At 37.8% G+C, this 26,643-nt stretch overlaps 1 protein-coding gene across 2 annotated transcripts in view; it reads right to left on the bottom strand.

Annotated features, from left to right (window-relative positions):
• Positions 1-542: 542 nt before the first annotated feature.
• The window catches only part of LOC120535882 (uncharacterized protein DDB_G0271670-like), a 54,797-nt gene continuing 28,696 nt past the window's right edge, over positions 543-26,643 (bottom strand). The window contains exons 1-2 of one of the 2 annotated variants that reach the window (XM_039764031.1): positions 9,854-9,971; positions 543-1,894 (exon numbers count right to left, since the gene is read on the bottom strand). In XM_039764031.1, coding sequence (XP_039619965.1) covers positions 1,233-1,894; positions 9,854-9,929 — 738 coding nt within the window. In that variant the 5' untranslated portion in view covers positions 9,930-9,971 and the 3' untranslated portion in view covers positions 543-1,232. Of the gene's footprint in view, positions 1,895-9,853; positions 9,972-26,643 lie in introns of those variants that run through there. The other variant, XM_039764032.1, reaches the window with a different exon arrangement.

The following is a 26,643-nucleotide window of genomic DNA, read 5'->3' as shown; positions in this document are numbered from 1 at the left end:
ATCTCTTTATCGTTATTTACTGGAGCTTATTATGGATCTAAATAGGATGTAAATTCTTTCCGGAACCTTCCTGTGGTTGTGTCTTTTGTGAATCAAAAATGGTTCTCCTATGGCATCTCCTGAAGAACCACACTGGCAACTTACTTTTAAGAGTGTAGTCTTTACTAGTGTCTTCTTCTCTTTTTTGGTGTCTGGCATCAGCCATATACTAATGAGGACATATTAAAATAATTTTTATTAGGTCTTGCATGCATAACTCACTTCCAGAGTTTTTTGACACTAATGCAAGTATTTTAAAGCCAGTTGCACTTGCACTGTTTGGGTATACTCAAAAATTGATTTTAGTGTTATTTCAGAAGCAGATTTTTTAAAGATTTCATAAGTATAAAATTAGTACTTCATTTCTTATCCTGTATAATTAAAGTAATTACCTATAATTGCATTTTAATGAAGGATAGTTGACACATCAAACAAAGTCAAACACAGTCAAAAAGACCATAGAATTAAAGTATTTACAATAACTAAAGAATAAATAAAGATCATGGAGTGTGAGATATTTTTATTGTTTTATCTGTTATACATAAATCAAGGAGCCAAACTCAATAATATGCCTTATCCCCCTATTTTAAGAGCAATATTTCATTGACAAATTGGAGAAGTAGATGACTGCATGCTTTTCATCCAACAAAAAATTCAGAATTACAATTCCTTCTTTTTTTTTTTAGAAAAAAATGACTGGATGGATTCAGTCTTACAATACCAATACCAATATTTATTATCATTTTTTTTAAATTTTAAAGAATTTTTGGAACTTGTGGCAAATTGTTTTCATAGTTAAATACATGTATAAAAAACCAATTAAAAAATAAAACAGAGCATGCCTTTCATAGTGGTAGAAACATGAGCCTTTCTTGCTAGATGCATTGTAGACCTTTCCATCGTTCTGGTTTTAGACTCAGTATCCCAGTTACCAGTAAAGTTGGCTCATTGGACCACTGAGAATGGTGCAATTGCCTTTCAGTTTTCAACACCCATTCCAGGCAATCTGTACATTTGGAATAAATTATACTTCATAAAACACATATGTACCAATCATGCACATGTCTGCAAACTATTAAGTCTTAATTTGACATACAAATTGATATATATATATATATATATTAGGTGTATATACATATGAAAGATCAAATTTTAGGTTGATTTACAACTTTAAATCAGTTGAATTTTAATATTTATTTGAAAATAAATGCCTGATTAAGAAACACAGCAATTAGAAGAAGTTGTGCAGTCTTATAAATTGAACAGGATATCAGAGTGGCAGAATTTTTGGTGGTAGACTTAGTGGTGGAAGAGACGGGTACTGTGTTAACCGAAGATGATGTTGCATTCTGGGGAGTAGAGTTGTTGCCACTTAGTGCACTATTTGGGCTAACTGAAGATAATGTTGAACTTGAGGAAATAGAACTGTTGATTGTTGCATGTCCTGTGCTCGGTGAAGATGAAGAATTTGATTTATTTGTAGTTGTACTTTGTGCGCTAATTGTAGAAGATGTTGAAAAAGTTGAGTTGTTTATTGTCATACTTGTGCTAATTGAAGATGGTGAATTTGCAGAAGTGGAGCTGTTTGTTGTTGCATTTCCTGTACTAGTTGACATTGAAATTGAAGTTGCTGAAGTGGAGCTGTTTGTTGTTTCATTTCCTGTACTAGTTGACATTGACATTGAAGTTGAAGAAGTTGAGTTTATGACTGTTGTATTTCCTATGGAAGTTGAAGATGATGTTAAGGTTGAAGAAGCGGTGCTATTTATTGTTGAATTTAAAATGGGTACAGATGATGCTATAGTCTGGGTAGAAAAGGAAACACTTGAAGCACTTGTAGGGGATAGTGAAGTCCCTGTGGTGGAGCAAAGTGAAAGAAAAGGGAAAAAATGATTGGTTAAAACATAACAAAAAGGTTTCCTGCTATACCTAAAATAGTCACATACAGACTAAGAACTAATTAATGCATGACTGAAAAGCAAACCAAACATTTTAAAAACTTGTTGATGGGCAAAAAGAATCAAAACGTTTTTGTACACATTTCCTTTTTAAGCATAAAACACATAAGCTTTTTTGAAAGACGTATGTTTTGGCTCCATTCTACTCAAGAAATTAATAAGGCACTTAGATGAAAACAATTGTTCATCAAAATAAGCTATACTCTCAGGAAAGATATATAAAAAATATCAAGTAGCTCAGATAAATATAACTAAGTTAGGATATTTATTACTAATACTTGTACATTTAGGATTTTTTTTTATTACTGAATACCTGCTTGCATACACAGGGTATATATACAATATATTATATGACCCATATATATTTATTGTTTTGATTTCCTGTTATTGTTTGGATTATTTGTAATAAAAAAATCTAATATAGAATAATCTTAATATATTACAAAATGTATTGTCATATAAGAGGCCATTTAATTGATAGGTTACTGAATCATTACCATTTTGATCATGTTAATACACATAATGTCAGAAATAGAAGTCTCACCATTAATGACAGACCTAAAGTCAGCCATCTGTCAAATTCAACCAAACCCATTAAACTAAATTCGTCTATGCAGTATTACATCTCGGTGAGGAGCCAGATGACCTGTTAGCTCAGGAAAGAGAGGTGTCTCTGACATTTGTGTGGACAAGAATTTTATTTTTTTCCCTCCTCTTTGATAGTTTACCTTAGGTTAATTTATTTATCCTTTACAATTATTTATTAACTAGCAAAATACCCGCGCTTCGCAGCGGAGAAGTAGTGTGTTAAAGAAGCAATGAAAAAGAAAAGGAAACATTTTGAAAATAACGTAACATGATTGTCAATGTAATTGTTTTGTCACTGTTGTGAGTGATGAGTGTTGTTGTCATATATATATATATATATACATATATATATATATTTACACACACACACATAAACATATATACACATATATAAACATATATATACATATACATACATATCTACATATATACACACACATAAATACATACACACATACATACATACACACACATATATACACACAAATACATATATATATATATACATACACACACACATTTATAAACATATATATACATATACATACATATCTACATATATACACACACAGCTATTTCGTATCAGTGCAATACGCTGCTTGTTAAAATGGATAACTCTCGCTCTTACGTTCAAGTCTGCGTGGATATTATAAACTATCGTATTTGTTCAAGTTCTATTTAAATTTTAAATAGAAGGAATTTTTATTTAGTCGACAGAAATATCTTTGGTAGGAATGGTAAAAACAGACAGGAATATTATTTGTGAATAAATCAACTCAAACCTTAAGCAACTTATAATATTTTGCTCTCCATAAAAATATATCCTGTCTAAATTATACAAGTTAGAAATAAAGTAAACGTTAAAAGAACAAACATTCAAATTTCTTTACTCTTATGTAATTTTATATAAAAATAATCTTAGATTTTAAATATCCCAAAAGATTTTGCTCTCCATAAAAATATATCCTGTCAAAATTATACAAATTCAAATATGAACATGCTGCATAACAAAACCTGGAAATATAAATAAAATGTGTTCCTTTCAGCAATGACAAATCAAATCATTCAGTTGTCTTTGCTCATATGTCATTTTAGAGCTGGACGCCTGGCATCTTTTTTGGCAACAGGTTCGTTTCTGTTTGGTGTGAGGTTCTTTGTTGTGGAGATTCTCAGGATGGATTGCAGGTGCTCATCAGTGAGGCGACTCCTGTGTGCTGTTTTGTTAGTCTTTGTCACTGAGAAGTGCTTCTCACACAGATATGTGGTACCAAACATGCACAAGGTTCGAGCCGCATGTAGACGGACTTTTTTTGTTCTTCAAAGTCACCAAAGCGCCGTGCAAACTCAGTGCGCAGTGCGCTCAGTTTATCAGCAAAGTGCGTATTTGGGAACACCGTAGTGATGACTTGGTATAACATTACTTGGCAACAGGGAAAGTGGGGCAAGGTGTACTGGTGCATTTGTGTCTCCCATAAAAGCAGCTTCACTTGAAATCACTTTGTGATTGTGCACGGTAAAAACGTCCGCTGAAGTGTCAGATTCTTATTTAATTATTCTGCTTTCTGTATCTTCTGCATTGCATTCAGGTTACCCTGATGTTTTGTCTCATAGTGCCGTCTTAGATTAAATTCTGTAATTACAGCCACATTAGCTCCACAAATGAGACACACGGGTTCAGTAAACATATACTCAGCCTCCCATCGGTTTTTAAAGGCTCTATTTTCAGAATCAACTTTTCTCTTCAGCATCGTGTGAGCTAGCTTCGCAATAACTTGCAGCATCATAAGCTAGACTTGATTAACGCGGTAAGTGTTTGGCAAGGCAGCTGAAGCACTGCATTATGGGATCTGTAGTTTATTGTGTTACCAGCGCTTCATACACCCGGGCCATTAATAACAATAATACAGTATATAAAATGATCTCGCGGCCCTTGAGTTTGACACATATGGACTAAATAGAACTTGAAAAGATATATTTTTTCAAATGTGATCGCGTAATTCAGATAGAGTTGACGCGCACTACAGCCTGCATGCCATGGCGAATAAAGTATCCATTTTTCGAGTATGTAGATCGGGATATCTACATATCGCAGTGGAGAAGTAGTGTGTTAAAAAAGCTAGAAAAAGAAAAGGGAACATTTTAAAAATAACGTAACATGACTGTCAATATACATTATTTGTTTTGTGAGTGTTACTGAGTGTTGCTGTCATCAAGGATTTGATTATCATTATTTCTTTCAATCAGGTTCGTATTTGTAGGGTGTGTTGTGTTCAAGTTACATTCCGTGTTTGTCAGTCGTTGTAAAGATGACAGGTTTCATTCATCGATTCGTTTCTTACTGCATCAATAAACAGCTCGTCTTCTTCTTTATCTGAGACCTGACACACTGCATGCACGGGTTTTTTTTACACTGTCTTCCTTTAGCGGGACATTGACTTTTTCCACCGTGTGCTTTGTTTCCGCAGTAGCTGGATTTATGAATATGCTTGTATGTATCAGACGCTTCATATTTTTTGCTGCCTTTTCAATTGTGTAATTCGGTTTTGTTCAGCTCTTTGGAACTGTTGCTTTTATCTGTGCACTGCGTCCAGTTCACGTGAGCCGCTCGGTGTACATGCATCGAAGGTTCCCAGCTGTGCTGGTGCCATCTCGTGCTATGTCCTTGGCTGTATTTAATGTTACCTTAGTCCTGGCACTTAAAACTGGCAGTTTCGCTGAGTTTGTGTCAAACACCACCCTGACCATCTCATCTTCCTCTCCATAAGCACAGTCCTTCACCCGTGAATATTTAGTGGGAGTTTGCTATTGGATTGCCGCTGACGGACGGCCTTATATGGGCAGGCACTAAATTACAAATGCCAGCGCAGCCTGTCTATGAACTTAATTTAAAGTGTAGGTTTACATCGTGCTTTGTTTCCGAAGTAGCAGAACTCATGAATATGGTTGTATATGTCACTCGCTCGCTTCTTATTGTTTCGCTGCCTTCTCAATTATATAATGCATGTTTTCTTCAGCGCTTTTTGGAGGTCTTCCTGGTTTTCTATGTACTGCGTGATTACGTGGGAGGCGTGATGATGTCACACGAAACTCCGCCCCCACGGCGTTGAAGCTCATCTCCATTACAGTAAACGGAGAAAAACAGCTTCCAGTTATTACCATTACGCGTAGAATTTTGATATAAAACCTGCACAACTTTTGTAAGGAAGCTGTAAGGAATGAACCTGCCAAATTTCAGCCTTCCACCCACACGGGAAGTTGGAGAATTATTGATGAGTCTAATAAAAGGCAAAGCCCTCACTCGCTCACTCACTGACTCACTCACTCATCACTAATTCTCCAACTTCCCGTGTAGGTAGAAGACTGAACTTTGAAATTCTACGCGTAACGGTCATAACGGTCAACAACGTCCGCCATGTTGAACTTTCTTATTCATGGCTACCATCTTCACGAAATTTGGTAGGTGGCTTCCCTGCGCTAACCGAAACCAATGTATGTACTTATTTCGGTGGTATGACGCCACTCTCAGCCGCCATATTGAACTTTCCAACGTCACTAATTCTACAACTTCCCGTGTAGGTATAAGGCTGAAATGTGATACTTATTTCGGTGGTATGATGCCACTGTCGGCGGCCATATTGAACTTTTCAACGGTCTTTGTTACTTATGGGGCCATCTTCAAGAAATTTGTTACGCGGGTTCCCAACGCTAACTGAATCCTACTTACGTACATATATACGTCCATAGCCTGCAGCTCGGTCACCGTGTGAGGCGGCGTTGGGTCCCCCATCCCAATGCCTCCCACGTTGTTGGCTGCCTGCCTATATAAGGCTGTCCGTCACCCCATCTCTACATTCCCTTCCTTGCTTTGCCACGGGATTCACGTCTCCCTGCTGATAACTACAGCCTTTTTATTTAATCCACGGCTTCTCCGCTGTTTTATTGTTCATTTATTACGATTATAGTTATTGTGTAGGTATTTTAGACTTACTTTAAATTGTTCAGGTACCCATTTCCTTTATTATTCCAACTGTACCCCCATTAACATGTCTATCAAGGTAATCACCATTGATCAAAGAACTGTCACTTACCGAGTGGTTTCCATGCCCGAAGATGGCTCCTACCTTTTCCATTCTCTTTGTTACATATTGCATGGCCATATCAGGCTCATTCTTGATATCCGGAGGAACATTGTGTCTTATGTATTGAACGACTGGGACAGGTTCAAGGTGTGGACTGATGACGGTACAGGAGATAATTATTCTACACAGGAGCACTAGAAGAGTGAAATGCTTAAGCCCTTCACCTATGCATCTGCTTGTCAATTGATCTCTGCTGGTGAATTCTTCGGTTGTCGCTTTCAAGTGTACTGAAATGGCCAAATATTTTACACCTTTCGACAACCGCCAATGCCTCTTAAACATCTTAGATTGACAGGTGACGATTTCAGTAGTGGACGTTTATGAATGTTTAAACTCTTAAAAGCTGGATGTGAAGTTATCGATGAAACCGGTTGTATACTTACAACGCTTGACAGATGCCGAATGTCTCTTCAACACAAGTCCTACCAATACTGTCGTAATTGAAACAAACCATGAAACTCAAACCGATTATGACAACAGCAATCCAAGCTGTGAGATTTGAAACAAGATTACTGTTCACATGGCCAACTGTACATTGCATGCTCAAGAGTAAGCTCAGTGCACAGCTTGGTCATATTACAACCGGAGGGCCGAACTCACAATGTGGTATACAAAGAGATCCTTAACAAATAATTATTTTCCCTCAGTTTAAAAAGGTTTAATTTTCTTCTTAATAAATATTTTAAGGCAGTACTTCACCGATGCGATGCACGGGTATTTTGCTAATATATATATATATATATATATATATATATATATATATATATATATATATACAGTAATCCTCGCTATATCGCTTTGACTTTCGCGGTTTCACTCTATCGCGGATTTTAAATGTAAGCACATCTAAACATATATCACAGATTTTTCGCTGGTTCGCCGCTTTCTGCGGACAATGGGTCTTTTAATTTAGGTTACATGCTTCCTCAGTTTGATTGCCCAGTTGATTTCATACAAGGGACGCTATTGGCGGATGGCTTAGAAGCTACCCAATCAGAGCATGTATTGCATATTAACTAAAACTCCTCAATGTTATAAGATATTCTTCCCGCGCTGTGCTTGTTTGCTTCTCTCTATCTTTCTCGTTCTCTCTGCCTGACGGAGGGATGTGAGCAGAGGGGCTGTTTGCACAGAGGACACGGACGCTCCTCTACAAAATGCCGCTTTATCGCGGTGCTTCTGTATACTTAAAAGCATGTATTGATTTTTGATTGTTTGCTTTTCTTTGCAGCTCTCTCTGACATTCTCTGCTCCTGACGTGCTCCTTTATGATGGCGCTCCTTTGAAGATAAGATATGTTTGCTTTCTTTTAATTGTGAGAAAGAACTGTCATCTCTGTCTTGTCATGGAGCACAGTTTAAACGTTTGACTAAAGGGTGTTATTTCATGTCTAGAGGGCTCTAATAATGTTAACAGGGTGGGAGAGTTTATAAGGGCTTAAAATATATAAAAATAACCACACAAACATATGGTTTCTACTTCGCGGATTTTCACCTATCGCGGGGGGGTCTGGAACGCAACCCCCGCGATCGAGGAGGGATTACTGTATATATATATATATACATTTTTTATATGTTTACTTGAAATGTGTAGAGCACTCTGATAATACAATATATAAGAATACATTGAACTGCCAATAATATTTTTCCATCCATCCATCCATTTCCTAACCCGCTGAATCCGAATAGGGTCACGGGGGTCTGCTGGAGCCAATCCCAGCCAACACAGGGCACAAGGCAGGAACCAATCCCGGGCAGGGTGCCAACCCACCGCAGGACACACACAAACACACCCACACACCAAGCACACACTAGGGCCAATTTAGAATCGCCAATCCACCTAACCTGCATGTCTTTGGATTGTGGGAGGAAACCGAGCCCGGAGGAAACCCACGCAGACACGGGAGAACATGCAAACTCCACGCAGGGAGGACCCGGGAAGTGAACCCGGGTCTCCTAACTGCGAGGCACCGTGCCGCCCCAATAATATTTTTTAAAGGCAAAATCATCAGGCACTGACGACAATATACTGTATGTGCTCATTATCTTTGGTTATTTCAGTTAATGCATATATTATTAATGCATTAACATTTAATGTTTAAGACGCTGCAAATGAATATCTATAAAGTTAATTTAATCTGAAAGAACTATCAGTATAATAATTATGTTTACTAGAATGTTGAAGTGTAGTTTATAGACTAGTGTTTCTTGTGTTGTAAAAAAGCAGACAAAGGTGTGTCTGTAGATAATTCAAGAAATGCTGCATCTAAAATAGTATATACTATTTACTATACTACAGTGCATTAGCACATATTTTATAATTCCATCACAATTGATAACTCCATCATAGAAAATAAAGGCTTTAGTTATTCCAAGCACTTTTCATCTGATATGGTATTCTTTTATCGTATTAGTCCACATAATAAACATAACTCCAGAAGAGGGAGACAGCATGCCCTGATTTGTTCTGAGTACTGCACTCCTATAATGAAGCCATGAAAATGAATCTGTATGATTTATTGAAATAGATGTTATCCATTCTTTTTTTTTTTTGTATTTTCTAAAATGTTTTAAATAATAATTTTGAGAAAGATAGACATTGTGTTCTGTATGTACTAGCATATTGTTTTCTGATATGTTCTAAATAATCCCCTTTCAATTCTCTTTGCCAACTCTAATTGCATTTTAAACATTATACAGGGGCGATTGTTACTTTTTGAATAAATTACTAAATAAAGCAATTCATATTTAGCATGTCTTCATTTTTAAAAGAGATAAAACAAATTGTACTTTTTTAATTTTAGGTTAATTCAATTGTTTTATGTCTTCTGAGAAGAAAAAAAAAATGAAAACATAACTGATCAAAATTATAATACACCTTACTGCACTGAAACAGATTTATGTTAAATTACCATTTTTAGCCTTAGATCAAACATATTTAAGCTAGGCAGAAATATCAATACAAAGCTTATTTCAGGAAAGATTATTTTTAAAGTATACTTTATTAACCTGTTATAATGTAGTACTTAACAATCCCTTAGTAGTATAATTATCATTTATGTGTAAAGTGTGTCTATGTTTTAAATAAACCTGAATTGTTCATCATAAAGAAATTCAAAGAACGGCTTACCCTGCATGTAGACTGGCTCTGCAAAAAGAATCAGAACCAATTCCATTATTCCAAAATACATCATATTGGCACGCATTTTGTTTGTAGTAACAGCAACTTCTACCTGTCCAGCTGTGTGATCTATATTGAAATCCTGAGACTTTTTATAGCTGAATTTGTAGGACACACCCAGTGAGAAGTAGTAGGCTGTCAAAGTCACCAACATTACAGACAACAACCCAGAGAAAAATTGAATAAAAAACAAAACATACACACACACATATATAGCTAACAAATGTGAATTCTGAAATGAGGTATATAGCATATGACTATAGCATATTAAGCTACCTTTAAATAAAACTGATTAAAAAAAAATTAAAATATGAAATTTGCAAAAAAGGTTTTCTTAACAGCCATATCTGAAATAATCCAGGTAACCTAATTTGTGTTTTCTATTATATAAATTATGTAATGTACTTTAATGAATTCTTGATTATTTCAGTTACAGAGAAGAGAAAATTACCACTGTGTATTCCACATTGTCTGTATAAATTGGCAAGGATCAGTTATAATGAATCTATTTGGATTAGTTGGAATAGCTCTTTAACTCACTGTCCTGCTGACGTTAAGCCACAATATCACTCCTCTAGATCACTTCTGATTTGTTCTACAGAGTCTCTCCTGACCACTCTGTCCTCAAGCCAGTTTACTATTTGCCAATGCTCACTTCCACGCTTCACAATCACAGGAGGGTTAATTTTCAGGCTATCCCTGGTATCATTTGATGAGGAAGTGATCAGAAATGACTCACAGAGTCTTAAGGCTATGAGATAAGAGTGTGTTTCAGGGGTCTAAGAAATAATAGCTAGATAAACACATAGCACTTTATTTGTCCTTTTTCCAGATGCTCAATAAATAAATAAATATTATGGTAAACAACAAACTCCTCTCAAATACACACCTAAATGACTAATAAGAAATGAAAACTAAAATGAAAGAAAACTCCTGCCTTGGCTGTAAAAGATGCAGTTTTTAAACATGTTTGAACTGCTTGACCTTTGTGATAGGTTGTAGTATTCCATTCTGTCTCAAATTAGTCTTTATGCTCCCACACGCTGGATGTCACAAATATAGGAGTTCTGAGTTTGCTTATGCTATTTGTATTGGTCTTCTAACTTTGTCTGAGTTAGTATATTTTCTCCATGTTTGTGTGGATTTTCCACTGGGTCCTCCTTGTGTAAGTATATATCCTGTGATTGGCCCTGTCCAGGGCTTCTTCCTGTGTTGTAACCAATGATGCTTGGATAGGTTTTACCTCCATGTGACCCTAAACTATATTTAATGGAATACTCAACACAAAAATTATTTTTTTATATGTTACCTTCCAACAAGTAATTTCTAGTGTAATTTCATGTTTTCATGGCGAATGGAGAGAAAGAAGTTTATGGTATAGCAGAACGCACTGATAGCTGGTTTTGTACAATAATAAACAATTTGAAAAACAGAAAAAAAATCTCATGTTACTTTGCCACATAATCAACATATCTGATGTCTATTTGCTTACTCAAAATGTGCAAAATGAATACATTTTAATTACTTCCAGAATTTTTAGTGAATAAATAAACTGCAAAAAAGGACTCACATGACTGAATTATTCTGCAGAATAAGTCATTGTGTGATAGCATGTCAGAGAGATGTGCAGCATTGTTCATAATCGCTTTAAGTTTAGTCTTCTTACTCTCCTCCACTGCTACCTCCAGAAGGTTGAGAGCAAGTCCTATAGCTGAACCTGCCCTCTTAATCAGCTTCTTGATTCGGTATTCCTCTAATGAAGTGATGTTACTAGCCTAGCACCCCACAGTGTAGAAAATTGCAGAAGCGATCACAATGGCCATGTGAAAGGTATCAAAGTAGACAAAGAAAATGTACATGACATAACAAAATATACCACTAGCTAGAAGATTAGTGGAGCTAACAACTGTAAAATAAGGAGCTCTCAAGAATCTGGTTCACATCCTGACTTCCACAGTCATTGGAGACACTTTCCTATTTAACTACTTTCTAAATGAGCATTAAAATATCACAGAGCTGAACAAACATTGAAATAGTAACAGACTTACAGAAAGAAAGGAAACAGGATCACTGACCAACCAATGTGTCAAAAAAATGCAATGAAACAATGTGCAAAGACAAAAGTACAGAAAAAAAATATAAAAAGTGGTTTAAACATTGAACTAATAGGATGTCAAAAAAACAGAGCTGGGCTTCTTTGAAAAGGTAAGAAGAGCTAAGGATATGATCCCAAAATGTGTCCCTAAAATGGTCAGGAAGACAAGATGAGCACAGGATTATGCCAGTTATTTCTTGAAGGGTCTGTATCAGGAATCCACATTTCTAAGTTAGATCTACCAGGGGTAAAGCTGAGGGGTTGTTTGTTCACACTTGCTCACAACATCAACATAGCTGATTATCTCAAGGCTGGACTACTTTAACTGGCTCTGTGGAAGATTTATTCTGTCTGCATTTTTGGTTATTACCATGAGATGCATTAGCTTTATATATTCTAATACAGCTTATCTGATTTAGTGCCTTCAGTTCTATGTAAATTGCATAGAAAACATCAACAAAAAAGGTGGATCCCATAGGAAAAAAACTCACCAGCCAAATCTTAAAATCTTCCATATCTCCTCACACTGCAACCATTTGTGTTCTTTACTACATTTAAAATGCTGGTGTTGGCTTTCAAGACTATCTGCAGGTCTGACCCTGCGTACCTCCAAAACTCTGAAGACTAGTTATCTAGTTATCTAAGGGAGGCAATTTAATAATGCTTCTAATGAGGAGCAACAGATCTGTTTTATGCTCCCTCAGAAAACTGGTCCCTTTTTGCCATAATAATGACTATCCTCAAAAAGACAAAGGGCCTGCAGTAACCATTAGTTAACCATGGAGCCGTCATAACATATACGGTGAGTTGCTGTGTTTAACTGGTTCTGTGGCGTAAGCTACTTGTGAAGTGGTTGTTTTGTTTTACTTTTCATTTTCATTTTAACTAAACCCGGTTCAATTGTTTGTGATAACTTCAATCAGCGCTTTATTACTTACTAGCCATGCTACCTGTCAAACACAGATAAAACAATTTTTAAAATATTTGCAATCTCTCGCCGTAAGTGTACCTTCAGCTCCTTTCCTCGGTGTACGCTGTGGGCTATGCCCGGCAGTTTATCCTGGCCAAGTCCCCCAAGCCGCCAGATGGAGCCCTCCCTGCAATGTGGAGATGCCCGAGTTCCAGCAGGGAATCATGGACTTTGGAGTTGTAGTGCACAGCCCTGCTGGATAACGTCGGGGCCGCCAGGGGACACTGCAGGGAGACACAGAGACATTGGCTTTTCCTACAGCCCGGAAGTACTTGCTGGTCACGAGGACGGAAGGAATAAAGTGCTTCCGGGCTGACAAAGAAAGAAGAGTTTTGATTTGACCCGGAAGTGCTAGGAAGTCGCATGGACTGCAGGTCAAGGAGCACGTCCGGGTTGTGGACTATAAAAAGGACAATGAAACACCAGAACGTTGAGCTGAGCTAGGTGGTAGGAGGGCAACGCGTCTGGGAGTGGAGGATTGTATTATTATTGAGTATTGTATTGGTTTATGAGTATTGTGGAGGAGAGGGTGCTTTGTGCACTTTATTTTCCTAATAAATCAAGTATTTGGACTTGTACCTGGTGTCTGACGAGTGGTCTGAGTGTTCAAGGGGTCAAGAAGGCCCCTATCTGTCACAACGCATGTGTAGAAAACTTATTTTACCAGTGCTACCTCTGTCGAATGCGTTCCTGTGAAGCCTGCTCCTCAGACTCTTGTCATTATTTTTGAGGCACTTTGATCACCTCTTGTCTGCTTTATTGCTTGCCAGCTTTGAAGGTGTTAAGGTGAATCACTGCATGCCTCCCATGTCATTTCTCCTCCTTGTGTGTCGCACTCTCACACTTCCTGTTCTGTTGCATCACCAAAGCCAAGCAGACCAATCACGGCAAAGCCAAAATAACCATTCAGATTGCTCAGAGGTACTAGACACACAGATTTTAGTGTTTTATTATATTTTAGATGGTTTATTGCTTACAGAGTCACTATCACTATAAAATACAGTTCCTGGTATGTAAAAAATTCAAATATAAATGACTCATATGTGGTAAAGTAAATATTTATTAAAACTCTTAAAAAAACAATATTTGGAATACTACTTTACATATAACATGTGCCATTTCAGATAAGAAACAGTGAATGGTTGGATGGAGTACATTTTATTTCAGAAGAGACTTTCATTAGATCTGCTTTGTAAACAGAAGATCCTGTTTCATTATTTGCTGATAAAACACTCTCACAAGACAGATCATGCTTCAGTGGCTTTTAAGACAAAATCAATATTAGTAATGAAGATGCAACTCAACAAGGAAACCATCAAATTTAGTGTATTTTGTAGAATGTAACCGAACTACAACGTTTTTAGGTTCTTAAATTCAAAGCTTCCATTGAGATCTTGCATAAACTATACACTTCTGTGAATTCAGAATGACTGATGTAGTCTAAACCATTTATTGCACTTCATGTTCCCCATCTATTCCCTGCAACTTTTTAATTTTCCCTATTGAATTCCTAAGTCTCCGATGTTTTTTTTTTTTCCTTATAGTCAGTTTAACAGAAACTAATGGCCTAATGGCTATAAAGAAAACCTTGTATAATTTTAAAAAGTTACACATACAAAAAGAGAGGACTTTCTACAATGATAAAATAATGAGTAAAAACATTATTTTGTTAATCATGGAAGATAAAGGGAAAGGGTGTGACACAGAAAATGTGGTGATTATTGTATATAGTATTTTTTAGTGATCCTTAATCCTTTATTCACCATATACTGTACATTTTTTTGCATACACCAACTTACTGTCCAGTGAGTTTTTGTGGTCAGAACAAGCATAGTGCAAGCACGAGCCCATCCACAACTGGTTTCTGCTAAACAATAAAATCCGGAAAGTAAGTTTTTTTTTTTGTAACTTTACTTTGGAATTTTATTTTGGAATCCACTTCTCAAAACTGATGCATAAATGCTGAAAATTACCTAAACTAAATGTTCAACGCTTCTCATGTTGTTAACAGAAGGTGGCTATGGAGGTAGTAGATGTTTTGGCCAGGCACATGTGGCATCCATCATGGACATGTCTACCAAGCCACCAGCACCACACAGCATGGTCTGCTGAAGTTAAAATCCTCGTGGAAGCGCACCGCCGCATTTTAGTGACTTAAAAAGATAAGTGCCTGAACTTTACTAAAAGTCAATCGTTTGTACATTGTTCATAAGACATGCTTTTTAAAATTGGTAATACCTGGCAAACAGATTGCCCCACATGGATATTTCATTCTGCTAATGCTCCTTGGTTTTCTATGTTTTAGAAGCAGAGCTCGTAAGTATGGTGAGTCAGAGCAGAGCATAAATTTCCATCAACAGTTAAAGTTTTCCACCATAAATCCTTGAGTAAAAATGTTATTTACATTACTGTTTAAACTCTGATTGGATAAGATTAACAGAAGTTGAATTTAAATTAAGTACCACATATGAAAACAGCCAAAAATCAGATAATTTGTGGTTTTGGGTGTTGTGGCCCACCAGGCTGGCACCGCCAACTGAACCCGACACAGACAAGCGTGGGACACAAGCTCAAGGCACACAAGGTTTATTTTTTCTTTTCCCCTTGTGGGAAACGCCTTCCCCATTCCCTACAAGTATAACACAGTTCATGCACAAACACAGCACAATACCACAAGTCTCTTTCTTCACTCTTTTCGTTCTCCTTCTTCACTCCTCAGGTCAAGCTTTGTCGCTTCTCCTCCCGACTCTGGCTTCCCAAGTAGTGGCTGCTGGCTGATTTTATAATGCACCTGGAAGTGCTCGTTTCCGGCAGTACTTCCGGGTGTGGTGGAAGAACTGCCCATAAGGGCTCAGCAGCTCCTGCTGCAGCACCCCCTGTGAATCCCAACAGGGCTGCACTACACTCCAACTCCCATGAAGCCCTGCAGGAGTCTGAGGCACCGCTGCAACCCAGGGTGGTTGCCATCTAGGGGATGTAACGCTCTGGCCACACTTACTCCACTGGTCCTCCCAGCGTGGAGGCGTCCCAGCTGAGCAAGAGCTCAGGCAGCACGCTACAATGTTTATACCAACATCCAATTTATGCCATGTATGTGGAAAAACAAGCATCTAGTAACATCAGAGTGGTAATGTAAACACGGCCTAACAGTTAGGAGTTATATAACAAAAGCAAACACAGAGGCAGAACTTAGCTTTTGAAATATTCACCTGAATTTTTAAAAGAAATTGATTCAATAAATAAACAACTGCCATTTTTTCAGTATCCTTTCATTTTACACATGCATTTTTACATATAAATCTACTCATCAATTAGGACTAGAACTTTGAGATTCCAGATGATTTGATAATGTTGGGTGTAAGTGGATGATTAACATTGGTGCTGTGTAATTATAGATTAAAAAAAGGCACTGCCCAAATTTATCAAGTGTCTCAGAGTAGTAAAACAGTTCTAACTGGCTCAAAAACCTCAGGGTGATGCACATTTGGTTCTACACTTAAGAGTAGGAGCAATAGCATTTTATTAGTTTTCCTAATTTGGAACAACTCCTAACTTCACCAGTTGTTTGGAGATCTTGTGAGCTGTTCTAACTTGCAAGGCACTTCCAGATGATGGCTTTCAGGCATAGATCATCATCCACATTCCAGAAAAGGCAGAATGTTTTGGAAACATTGCAGAACAATGAACTCATAAAAAGATTTTGGTTTGGCTGATATGCAATAATATTGTGAACAATTCTTGTAAATCATGTGATCACTACATCTACATGTAGAAACCATGCTATTTATAATGTCATATTTTTTTGGCAATAGAGCTTTGCAATAGTGATGATTTGTGTTTGTCACAAATAACCATTTTCACTAATCTTGGAATGCCCTTACAACATGTGATGCAATACACAGATTTAGACATTATCACACCCCTCCACATAAGGTAAAGTTAAAGCAAACTACACTCAGTTGTGGTGCAACTGACAGCACATGCAAAGATCATTGTCCCAAGTGTGGATAAGCACAGAACAATACAGAGAAGGTCATGCATACATGCTTTATTTTTCTTGATGTTTTTGTAAAGTGGCCTAGTTAAACGTATGACTCTTGAGTATTCCATGAGAGTGGCATAATCCTTTCATTTGATTGTAATCCAGTCCCCCTGGATGCCATCTTGTTAGAAGTAAGGTATACGCTCGGAAGAGATGGTTGATGACTCTTTTTCCAAGCCTAAAAGCTGGTGTTCAGCTTTCTTACTTTGTATATTTATTTTAGCATCATTATTATCATCATCTTTGTGGTGAAACATTAGCGTTAGTACCATCCATCCATCCATTTTCCAACCCGCTGAATCCGAACACAGGGTCACGGGGGTCTGCTGGAGCCAATCCCAGCCAACACAGGGCACAAGGCAGGAACCATTTATTTATATAGCACATTTTCATACAAAAAAATGTAGCTCAAAGTGCTTTACAAAATGAAGAATAGAAAAATAAAAGACACAATAAGAAAACAAAATAAGTCAACATTAATTAACATGGAATAAGTAAGGTCCGATGGCCAGGGTGGACAGAAAAAACAAAAAACAAAAAAAACTACAGATGGCTGGAGAAAAAAAAAAATCTGCAGGGATTCCAGACCATGAGACCGCCCAGTCCCCTCTGGGCAATCTACCTAACATAAATGAAACAGTCCTCTTTGTATTTAGGGATCTCACGGAAGGACTTGATGATGATGGTCACGTAGACTTCTGGCTTTCAGTCCATCAATGTTGGAGCATCATGATGCTTTGAGTAGGTGGTGGTGGTGCAGGCCGCCACCACAAAGAATCCGGAAAAAGAAACAAAAGAGAGAGTAGGGGTTAGTACGGATTTTACAGCCACTATGAATAGTTATTATGATGAATTGAACATGCAGAGTATCCGGATTAAGTTAAAGTGAAGTTATGAAAAGGCCATGTTAAAGTAATGTGTTTTCAGCAGTGTTTTAAAGTGCTCCACTGTATCAGCCTGGCGAATTCCTATTGGCAGGCTATTCCAGATTTTAGGTGCATAACAGCAGAAGGCCGCCTCACCACATCTTTTAAGTTTAGCTTTTGGAATTGTAAGGAGACACTCATTTGAAGATCTAAGGTTATGATTTGGAATATAACGTGTCAGACATTCCGATATATAAGATGGAGCGAGATTATTTAGGGCTTTATAAACCATAAGCAGAATTTTAAAGTCAATTCTGAAAGACACAGGTAACCAGTGTAGTGACATCAAAACTGGAGAAATGTGTTCGGATTTTCTTTTCCTAGTTAGGATTCTAGCAGCTGCATTCTGCACTAGTTGTAAACGATTTATGTCTTTTTGGGTAGTCCTGAGAGGAGTGCGTCGACTGAAAACAAATGTGTGAAATAATTTCTCAGCATCTTTCAATGATATAAGAGGCCTAACTTTTGCTATGTTTCTTAAGTGAAAAAATGCTGTCCTAGTAGTCTGATGAATATGCGATTTAAAATTCAGGTTACAGTCAACAGTTACCCCTAAGTTTTTTACTTCCATCTTAACTTTTAATCCTAATGCATCAAGTTTATTTCTGACTAGCAAAATACCCGCGCTTCGTAGCGGAGAAGTAGTGTGTTAAAGAAGTTATGAAAAAAAAAGGAAACATTTTAAAAATAACGTAACATGATTGTCAATGTAATTGTTTTGTCACTGTTATGAGTGTTGCTGTCATATATATATATATATATATATATATATATATATATACACACACACAGACATATAAACATACAGTATATACATATACAGTAATCCCTCCTCGATCGCGGGGGTTGCATTCCAGACCCCCTGCGATAGGTGAAAATCCGCGAAGTAGAAACAATATGTTTCTATGGTTATTTTTATATATTTTAAGCCCTTATAAACTCTGCCACACTATTTATAAATATTCCCCGCAGAGTTATACAGCATAATCCCTTTGTATTCTCTTAGATATTAGGTAAGATTCATTGAAATTATGTATATAAACACACTGTTTATATACAGTAAAACCTAAATATTATTTTGAAGATATTGAGTGTCTCCGATAGCACATATGTTACAGCCATTACGATAGACAGGCCACCAACAATAAATACGTACAATGCAACAAAAATAGTATACAGTAAATGTGTGTGTACAGTGACACTAAACGTACGTACATGTACTAAGTACTGTAAGTAGAAAATTAATTATGGTTACTCACCAACAATGACACGATGCCTTGTCCGATAACAATGAGTTTTATTTTACTGCACAACAAAGGAGAGCATTACAGCCCTTAAAGGAGCCACTTCAGGCGATTGTGTAGCACCGCCGTTGTTCTTCTTCTGGCAGTTTTCAATCCAAATCCCTAAAGCAGATTCCATCCACACTACTGCCTTATTACATCCACTTACAACTTGTTTTGCACCCTGGTTAAAAGGACACTGCAGCTGTAGATCTTATATTCCTTTCCTACTTTTTAAATAAAAAGAATCGTAGCCTTCAACAAATCCAAAACGCGTTTACCTTTTCGGCAATCGTTAACATCTTCCATTTGCGCTTGGGCACGGCCCCTGAAGCAGTAGCAGATCATTTTGGAGCCATAATGAAGGGCTTGAGTATGCACAAAGATAAACACAAAAGAGCACAACTCTTTACACAGCGAAACACGTTGATGCTGAATGAGCGAGACGAGACTTCCTGGTTAACACTGCATTCAGCAAGCAGGAAATTAACTGCGTGCTCTGATTGGTTAGCTTCTCAGTCAGGAGAACTTAACTGCGTGCTCTGATTGGTTAGCTTCTCAGTCATCCGCCAATAGCGTCCCTTGTATGAAACCAACTGGGCAAACAAACTGAGGAAGCATGTACAGGAAGTAAAAAGACACATTGTCCGCAGAACCCGCGAAGCAGCGAAAAATCCGCGTTATATATTTAGTTATGCTTTCATATAAAATCCGCGATAGAGCGAAACCGCGAAAGTCAAAGCGCGATATAGCGAGGGATTACTGTACACATATCTATATATATATATACATATACACATCTACATATATGGAGGGACACCTGAGAAGACAGGAGGAGGGCTGGTGCCTCCTCCAGACCGCGAGGGGGCGACCACCCTGGAGGCCTTGAGTAAAAAGCTGGGAAGCTCGACCTTGTAGGGACCCGGGGTTACCGCCAGGGGGACCCCAATACCAGAAAGACCCTAGACCTCAGCACTTCCGCCACACCCTGAAGTGCTGGGGGAAAGAGAAAACGGGGACACCCAGAGTGCTTTCAAGGAGACAGCCGGCACTTTCGCCACACTGGGGCGTGTCGGTGGGAGATTGCCTGGAGCACATCCGGGTGCTTATTTAAAGGGGCAGCCTCCCTGCAGAAGGGACAAGAGATTATTTATGTGAAACTGGCTTTTCTGCAATGACTGCTATCAAAACAAAATACAGAAATAGACTGGATGCTCATAACGACCTGAGACTTTCTCTTTTGACGATTCAGCCCAGAATTGACAAACTTGTAAACAGTATGCAGTCACATCCTACTCACTGATGCGAGATATCGCAAATACTGTATGGACAGGCTATTATAGTTACACTGTTTAAGTTAATTAAAATAATATGATTATACTGCCGTCTACACAGTTATCCATCCATCCATTTCCTAACCCGCTGAATCCGAATAGGGTCACGGGGGTCTGCTGGAGCCAATCCCAGCCAACACAGGGCACAAGGCAGGAACCAATCCCGGGCAGGGTGCCAACCCACCGCAGGACACACACAAACACACCCACACACCAAGCACACACACTAGGGCCAATTTAGAATCGCCAATCCACCCAACCTGCATGTCTTTGGATTGTGGGAGGAAACCGGAGCGCCCGGAGGAAACCCACGCAGACACGGGAGAACATGCAAACTCCACGCAGGGAGGACCCGGGAAGTGAACCCGGGTCTCCTAACTGCGAGGCAGCAGCGCTACCACTGCGCCACCGTGCCGCCCTACACAGTTATACTAACATAAATTCATTCAATATTGTAGTTAGTGTCGTGAATTTGCTGTATATTACCTAATTAAGAATTAATCATTCATTGCAGTACTTGCTTTTTAATTTTTTTGTTAAAGATTCGGGTGGTACGCAACGCATCTCACTTAACCTCAGGTGGTACTTGACGTCCAAAAGTTTGGGAACTCCTGAACTAGGCCACGGGTGTCGAACTCCGGTCCTAGAGGGCTGCAGTGGCTGCAGATTTTCGTTCTAGCCATCTTCTTCATTAGTGACCAGTTTTTGCTGCTAATTAGCTTCTTTTGCCTTAGTTTTAATTAACTTGACTTAGGCCCCTTTGTTGTTGCTTTTTCCTTACTAATAATAATGAGACACAAAACAAGTCACCACATGACCAGCTCACCTGTGCCCATCACACAATATCTGAAAATAAGGAAAGGTGAAGGCCTCACTAAGGTTGATCTCTCAGGTCAGCAAAACATTTTGATGGTGGTCTTAGAAAAAACAGAAAATCAACAGTTTTGGAAATGTCTGCTATTGCAAAATGAGAGCAGCAACATGCCATGGAATTAAATAACAAGTTTAATTACCGTCAAGAATTGGGTTCTTAATAAGAAACTGGTTGGAGTGAAATTGGCTGGAATTTGATGTTTCAATTTAGTTGGTCATCTGTCGGCTCATTTCACATCTCATGTCTGTCTGCCTGTCATTTAAAGAAGAAACAAATCAATTCAGAGGACTGAATACTTAAAATCAGGGTTATTAAAATGAAGGGAAAATGAGTTAATTAGCATTGAAAACTGGACACTGATTAGGAAAAGGGTTAAAATGAAAACCTGCAGCCACTGTGGCCCTCCAGAGCTGGAGTTTGACACCCCTAACCTAGGCTATCAAATATAAAGTGTACATATGTGTCAGTTTGCAATTTTCCTACCCTTTGTTTTGAATTTGGTTTTTTCCTGCTTGAAAACACAGTTCCAAAATTAGAAACAGTTGCAGAAACAATCTTTATTTAGAATGTTATTATTTCTCTGTAAGAATTGTGCATTGTTTCTGCTTTTCTGACTTCTAATATTAAATGTATTAAATGGATATGAAGAGTTTTCTTACAATGTGGCACAGCAGTAGAGCTGCAGCCTTGCAAAAAGGATACTAGGGTTCATGCCCTGGACACTCCCTAAATGAAGCTTACATGTTATCCTCATGTCCTTGTGGGTTTCCTCTGGATGCCCCACGTTCCTACCATATGCAGCGGCAGAGACGTGAAGTTGTTGGAACGTAGCACAGGCAGGGCTGTTGGCAAGCGAAGCGAGCATGGGGCGAAGCCCCCCAGTACTTGTAAAATATTTTTAGAGGTGGTCATTTGAGTTATGTGAAGATGATATATCTGATGTCCTGTTTTTGTTAAAAGAGTATCTTGGGGTCCAAAGGTAAGCAATTACTGATAAGACAATTAATGATCTCTGTAATAAATACAAATGATAAATGTGTGCTAACTAAGGGTCACCAGACATGACCAAATTCTTGTTTGGAAAGAACTAAGCAGTGGCAAGAGGCAGGTGTGGTTTAAGCTGTAAAGAGTGCAGACTGCTTTAACAATTCATTCCGGACTTTAATGTAAAGTTCTGAATCAACGTTAATGCTACAGAATACCTCCTTTTGTTAAATGAAAATATTGTGGCTTATTTTCTTCCATGGCAGTTGCTCAGTGAATTCTGATGTGTACCACAACATTTTATCTGCTCAAGTTCCAGTACATGCCTTTAAATTCATTGGATGGTGCTTCATCCTACAACAAGATAATGATCCCAACCATACTGTTAAGGCAACACAGGAGTTTTTCAAAGCTACAAAATGGAAAATTCTCGACTGGCCAATCCAGTCACAAAAATGCTCCAACTGTTAATGCCTTTCATATGCCGAAGAGAAAACTTAACAGGACAGGACCCGAAACAATCAAGATGGCTGCATTAGAGGCTTGGCACAGCTCAGTACCTGGTGATGTCAATGAATCACAGACTTCATTGCAGACAGGGGATATACAACAAAATACTGAATATGGTATGTCCCAAATATTATGGTGCCCTGAAATGAGGGGAGCATGTAGAAAAAGTGTTGTCATTTCTAAATGGTGAGACTGAGATGCATGCAATTACCGTTAAATTAAAGTCTGCAATGTTCACTTTAATGACATCAAAATTATTTCGTTTGTAATTTTTAAATGTGGACCAGGGGGGTAAATCAAAGAAAAATGTGTCTTTCTCCCAAACATTATGGAGGATAATCACACTCTTGACAGAGTTGGTTTAAACTTTTTAATATGTTGTGCGATCAGTCTTAAGAAAAGTGTTCTTGTGTGAACTAAAGCAACTATACCAGTCAATTCCATGTTAGGAGAAATATGAAAATAACTTAAACTAGTGGGATTGTTTGCATTTCCTTATTTCTGTTTGTTTGTTTTAATTAGTCATTCACTGTACAGTATACATAAGTAAGGTTAAAACACTGCAGATCTGAATAACTTGATATCAACCTCAGCTATTTTCCTTTGTTGGTCTTGCCAATTTTTAAGGCACATTGCTGAGTTTTATTGAGGAAACGATGTGTAAAGATAAACAAGGATATATCTTGAAGCAAAGGAATGAATAGTTCTGGTAACCTTCAGAGCAGATCAGTTTCGTTTTACAATAGGGTGCAAGGTGAACATGTAACACCAGATCTGGTTTCAGGATGGCAGTCTCTTCAAAACCGGAAAACTTGTCTGAAAAACCACACAATAATTTACTACACAAAACATAATGGGATTATTCATTAGTAAATATCTTTGAAAGTTTTAGTCTTCAGTGTTTGCCACTCAAGGTTTATTAAAAATGTTGTTTATCATAATTTCCTTAAAAAAGTACATCAGACACTTTGTCAGAAACAGTACCCTTATTGATAAATCCTCGGACTTAATGGTAACAATTGACATCACATGCATTTGTGATTACTCAGATGTGTTCCATTGCTTCATTAGTGCAGGCATAAGGCACCTAGATATGCTTCTACCCTTTAGAATTTGTAGTTGCCATTGTCCAACATGAGGGAATGAACTGTGCCAATGAAAGCCAAAGAAGCCATTATGAGGCTAAAAAATAAGTTAGGGTAAAACCTTAGTAATATTTAAATCAACCATCTAGAATATCATTATGAAGAAAGAACGAATTGGTGAGCTCAGTAATTACAAAGGGACTAGTAGACCAAGGAAGACCTCTAGTGCTATTGTTTTTTTTTTGTTTTGTTTTGTTTTTTGAAATTTTATTATTTTTATTGCAATCATTCCATAGAAAACAATCCATTTTTACAAAAAGTAAAAATAAGAATAAGTCGACCCCCACCCCTGACCTCCAGTGCTATTGTAAAGAAAACATCCCAAACGCCTATCCGACAGAAACAGACTTCATGAGGCAGATGTGTATATGTCAGAGACTACTATCCACAGAAGAGTTCATGAACAGAAATACAGAGGTCACACTGATAGACGAAAACCACAAGTTAGCCACGAAAACAGGATTACCAGATTACAGTTTGCGAAAAAGTACTTAACAGAGCCTGAACAATTGTGGAAAATGGTTTTGTGGATAGATGAGACAAAGATAAACCTGCATCATGCTGATGACAAGATCTAAGTGTGGAGACGAAAAGGAACTGACCAACATCCAAAGTATATCACCTCATCTGTTAAACAGGATGTTATGACTTGAGCATGTATGGCTGCCATAGGTACTGGCACACTTATTGTAACTGATGATGTAACTGCTGATGACAGTGGCTGTGGAAGAATATATGCTCAATTTGTATTATACTTATGTGAATATGTGTGTCTACTCAGGGTTTCCATTCTGCTCTGTTAACTTTAAATCCTATCACTAGGAAAATATATGTTGTTTAACAATAAGTAATGAAGTGGGTTTCATGTATGTTAAATAGTTTCATACTAGTAATTTTCTTTAAGTTTTAACAAAATCCATATCTTTAGAGGTGCTTATTAAGTATATTATCTTTCTATTATAATAAAAAAAATCATGGGAGACGAGACTTTTTATCCTGCTACGAGACGTGATATTTTGAAGAGAGACAATTATATATATCACAAATATTGTAAAACTAGCAAAATACCCGCGCTTCTCATCAGAGAAGTAGTGTGTTAAAGAAGTAATGAAAAAGAAAAGGAAACATCTTAAAAATAACGTAACATGATTGTCAATGTAATTGTTTTGTCACTGTTATGAGTGTTGCTACACATACATACATACACACACACACACATTATATATCTATATATCTATATCTCTATATATCTATATATATGTATATATCTATATCTATATATATATATCTATATATATACACATACATACACACACACATTATATATATATCTATATCTCTATATATATCTTGTCAGGGATGCCAGGGGCAACCACCCGGCCGGAACACCGTGAGGGACCGGAAGAGGGTCAAAGCCCACCCTGGAACACGTGGGGGCCGCCTTCCTGGTTGTTCTGGGGGCCACGGGTTGAGGGCATGGAAGCCCTACCCTGTAGGGGCCCATGGTCTCCGCCAGGAGGCGCCCCAATGCCTTGGGGACCTGTTGCCCCAGCACTTGCGCCACACCAGGAAGTGCTGGGGGGAAGACTTTGGGAGACACCCGGGGAGCTGCTGGGAGGACAGCCGGCACTTCCGCCACGCTGGGGCGTGGCCAAGCAAGGAATGCCGGGAACACCTGGTGCTCATCCGGGGACTGCATAAAAGGGGCCGTCTCCATTCATTCAGTGCTGGAGGAGCCAGGACAAAGCACAGAGGAGGTGTGGAGGCGGCCAGAACAGAGGCATTGTGGCCAGGACTGAGTGTGTTGGGGTGTATTGTGCACTGAACTGGGTCTGTGTGACCAATTTAACAATTGTAAATATTGTAAATAAAAGTGTGGTGGTTAAGAAACAACATGTCCGCCTGTCTGCGTCTGGGCCAAGTCCACAATCTATATAAATATATCTATATATGTATATATATACACATACATACACACACACACACATTATATCTATATCTATATATATATATATATATATATATATATATATATATATATATATATATCTATCTATATATGTATACTGCATATCTATATATATATGTATATATCTATATCTATCTATATCTATATCTATATATCTATCTATTTATATCTATATCTATATCTATATATGATATGCTTATTGTCTCTTGACTCCTTACTCAAAACTTTCTTCCATCACACCTTCCTTTTTTCCTAACCTTTTCTGTCACTCAACTCCTATGAAGCTTGTCCGCCCCTTACAGAACAGAAGCCCTTCTCTCAGTCCCATCAATTATAGGATTCCACCCTTTCTGCTCCTCCACAGCACATCACCAGCTGCCTGCAAATAACAATACATTAACGAAACATAACAGAATTGAAAAAGAAAATTACAATACAGAACATTAACATTAATACAGAATAACATTACCATCAGTGGTTTGCATTTTTGACAAGTTTTTCAATTTTGTCAGCATCACGCTTTATTTCGTGCACTTTGAAGCACTTTTGCTGTTTCATAAACGGTTAAAAATTTCTAGTTTTTGTGAAAATTCCAACAGCAGTCGCT

This window comes from Polypterus senegalus, chromosome 9 (genome assembly GCF_016835505.1).
Source record: "Polypterus senegalus isolate Bchr_013 chromosome 9, ASM1683550v1, whole genome shotgun sequence".
Classification (NCBI taxonomy): domain Eukaryota; kingdom Metazoa; phylum Chordata; class Cladistia; order Polypteriformes; family Polypteridae; genus Polypterus; species Polypterus senegalus.
The sequence above is the reverse complement of the archived record's forward strand: the minus strand, read 5'-3'. Positions and strand labels throughout refer to the sequence as shown.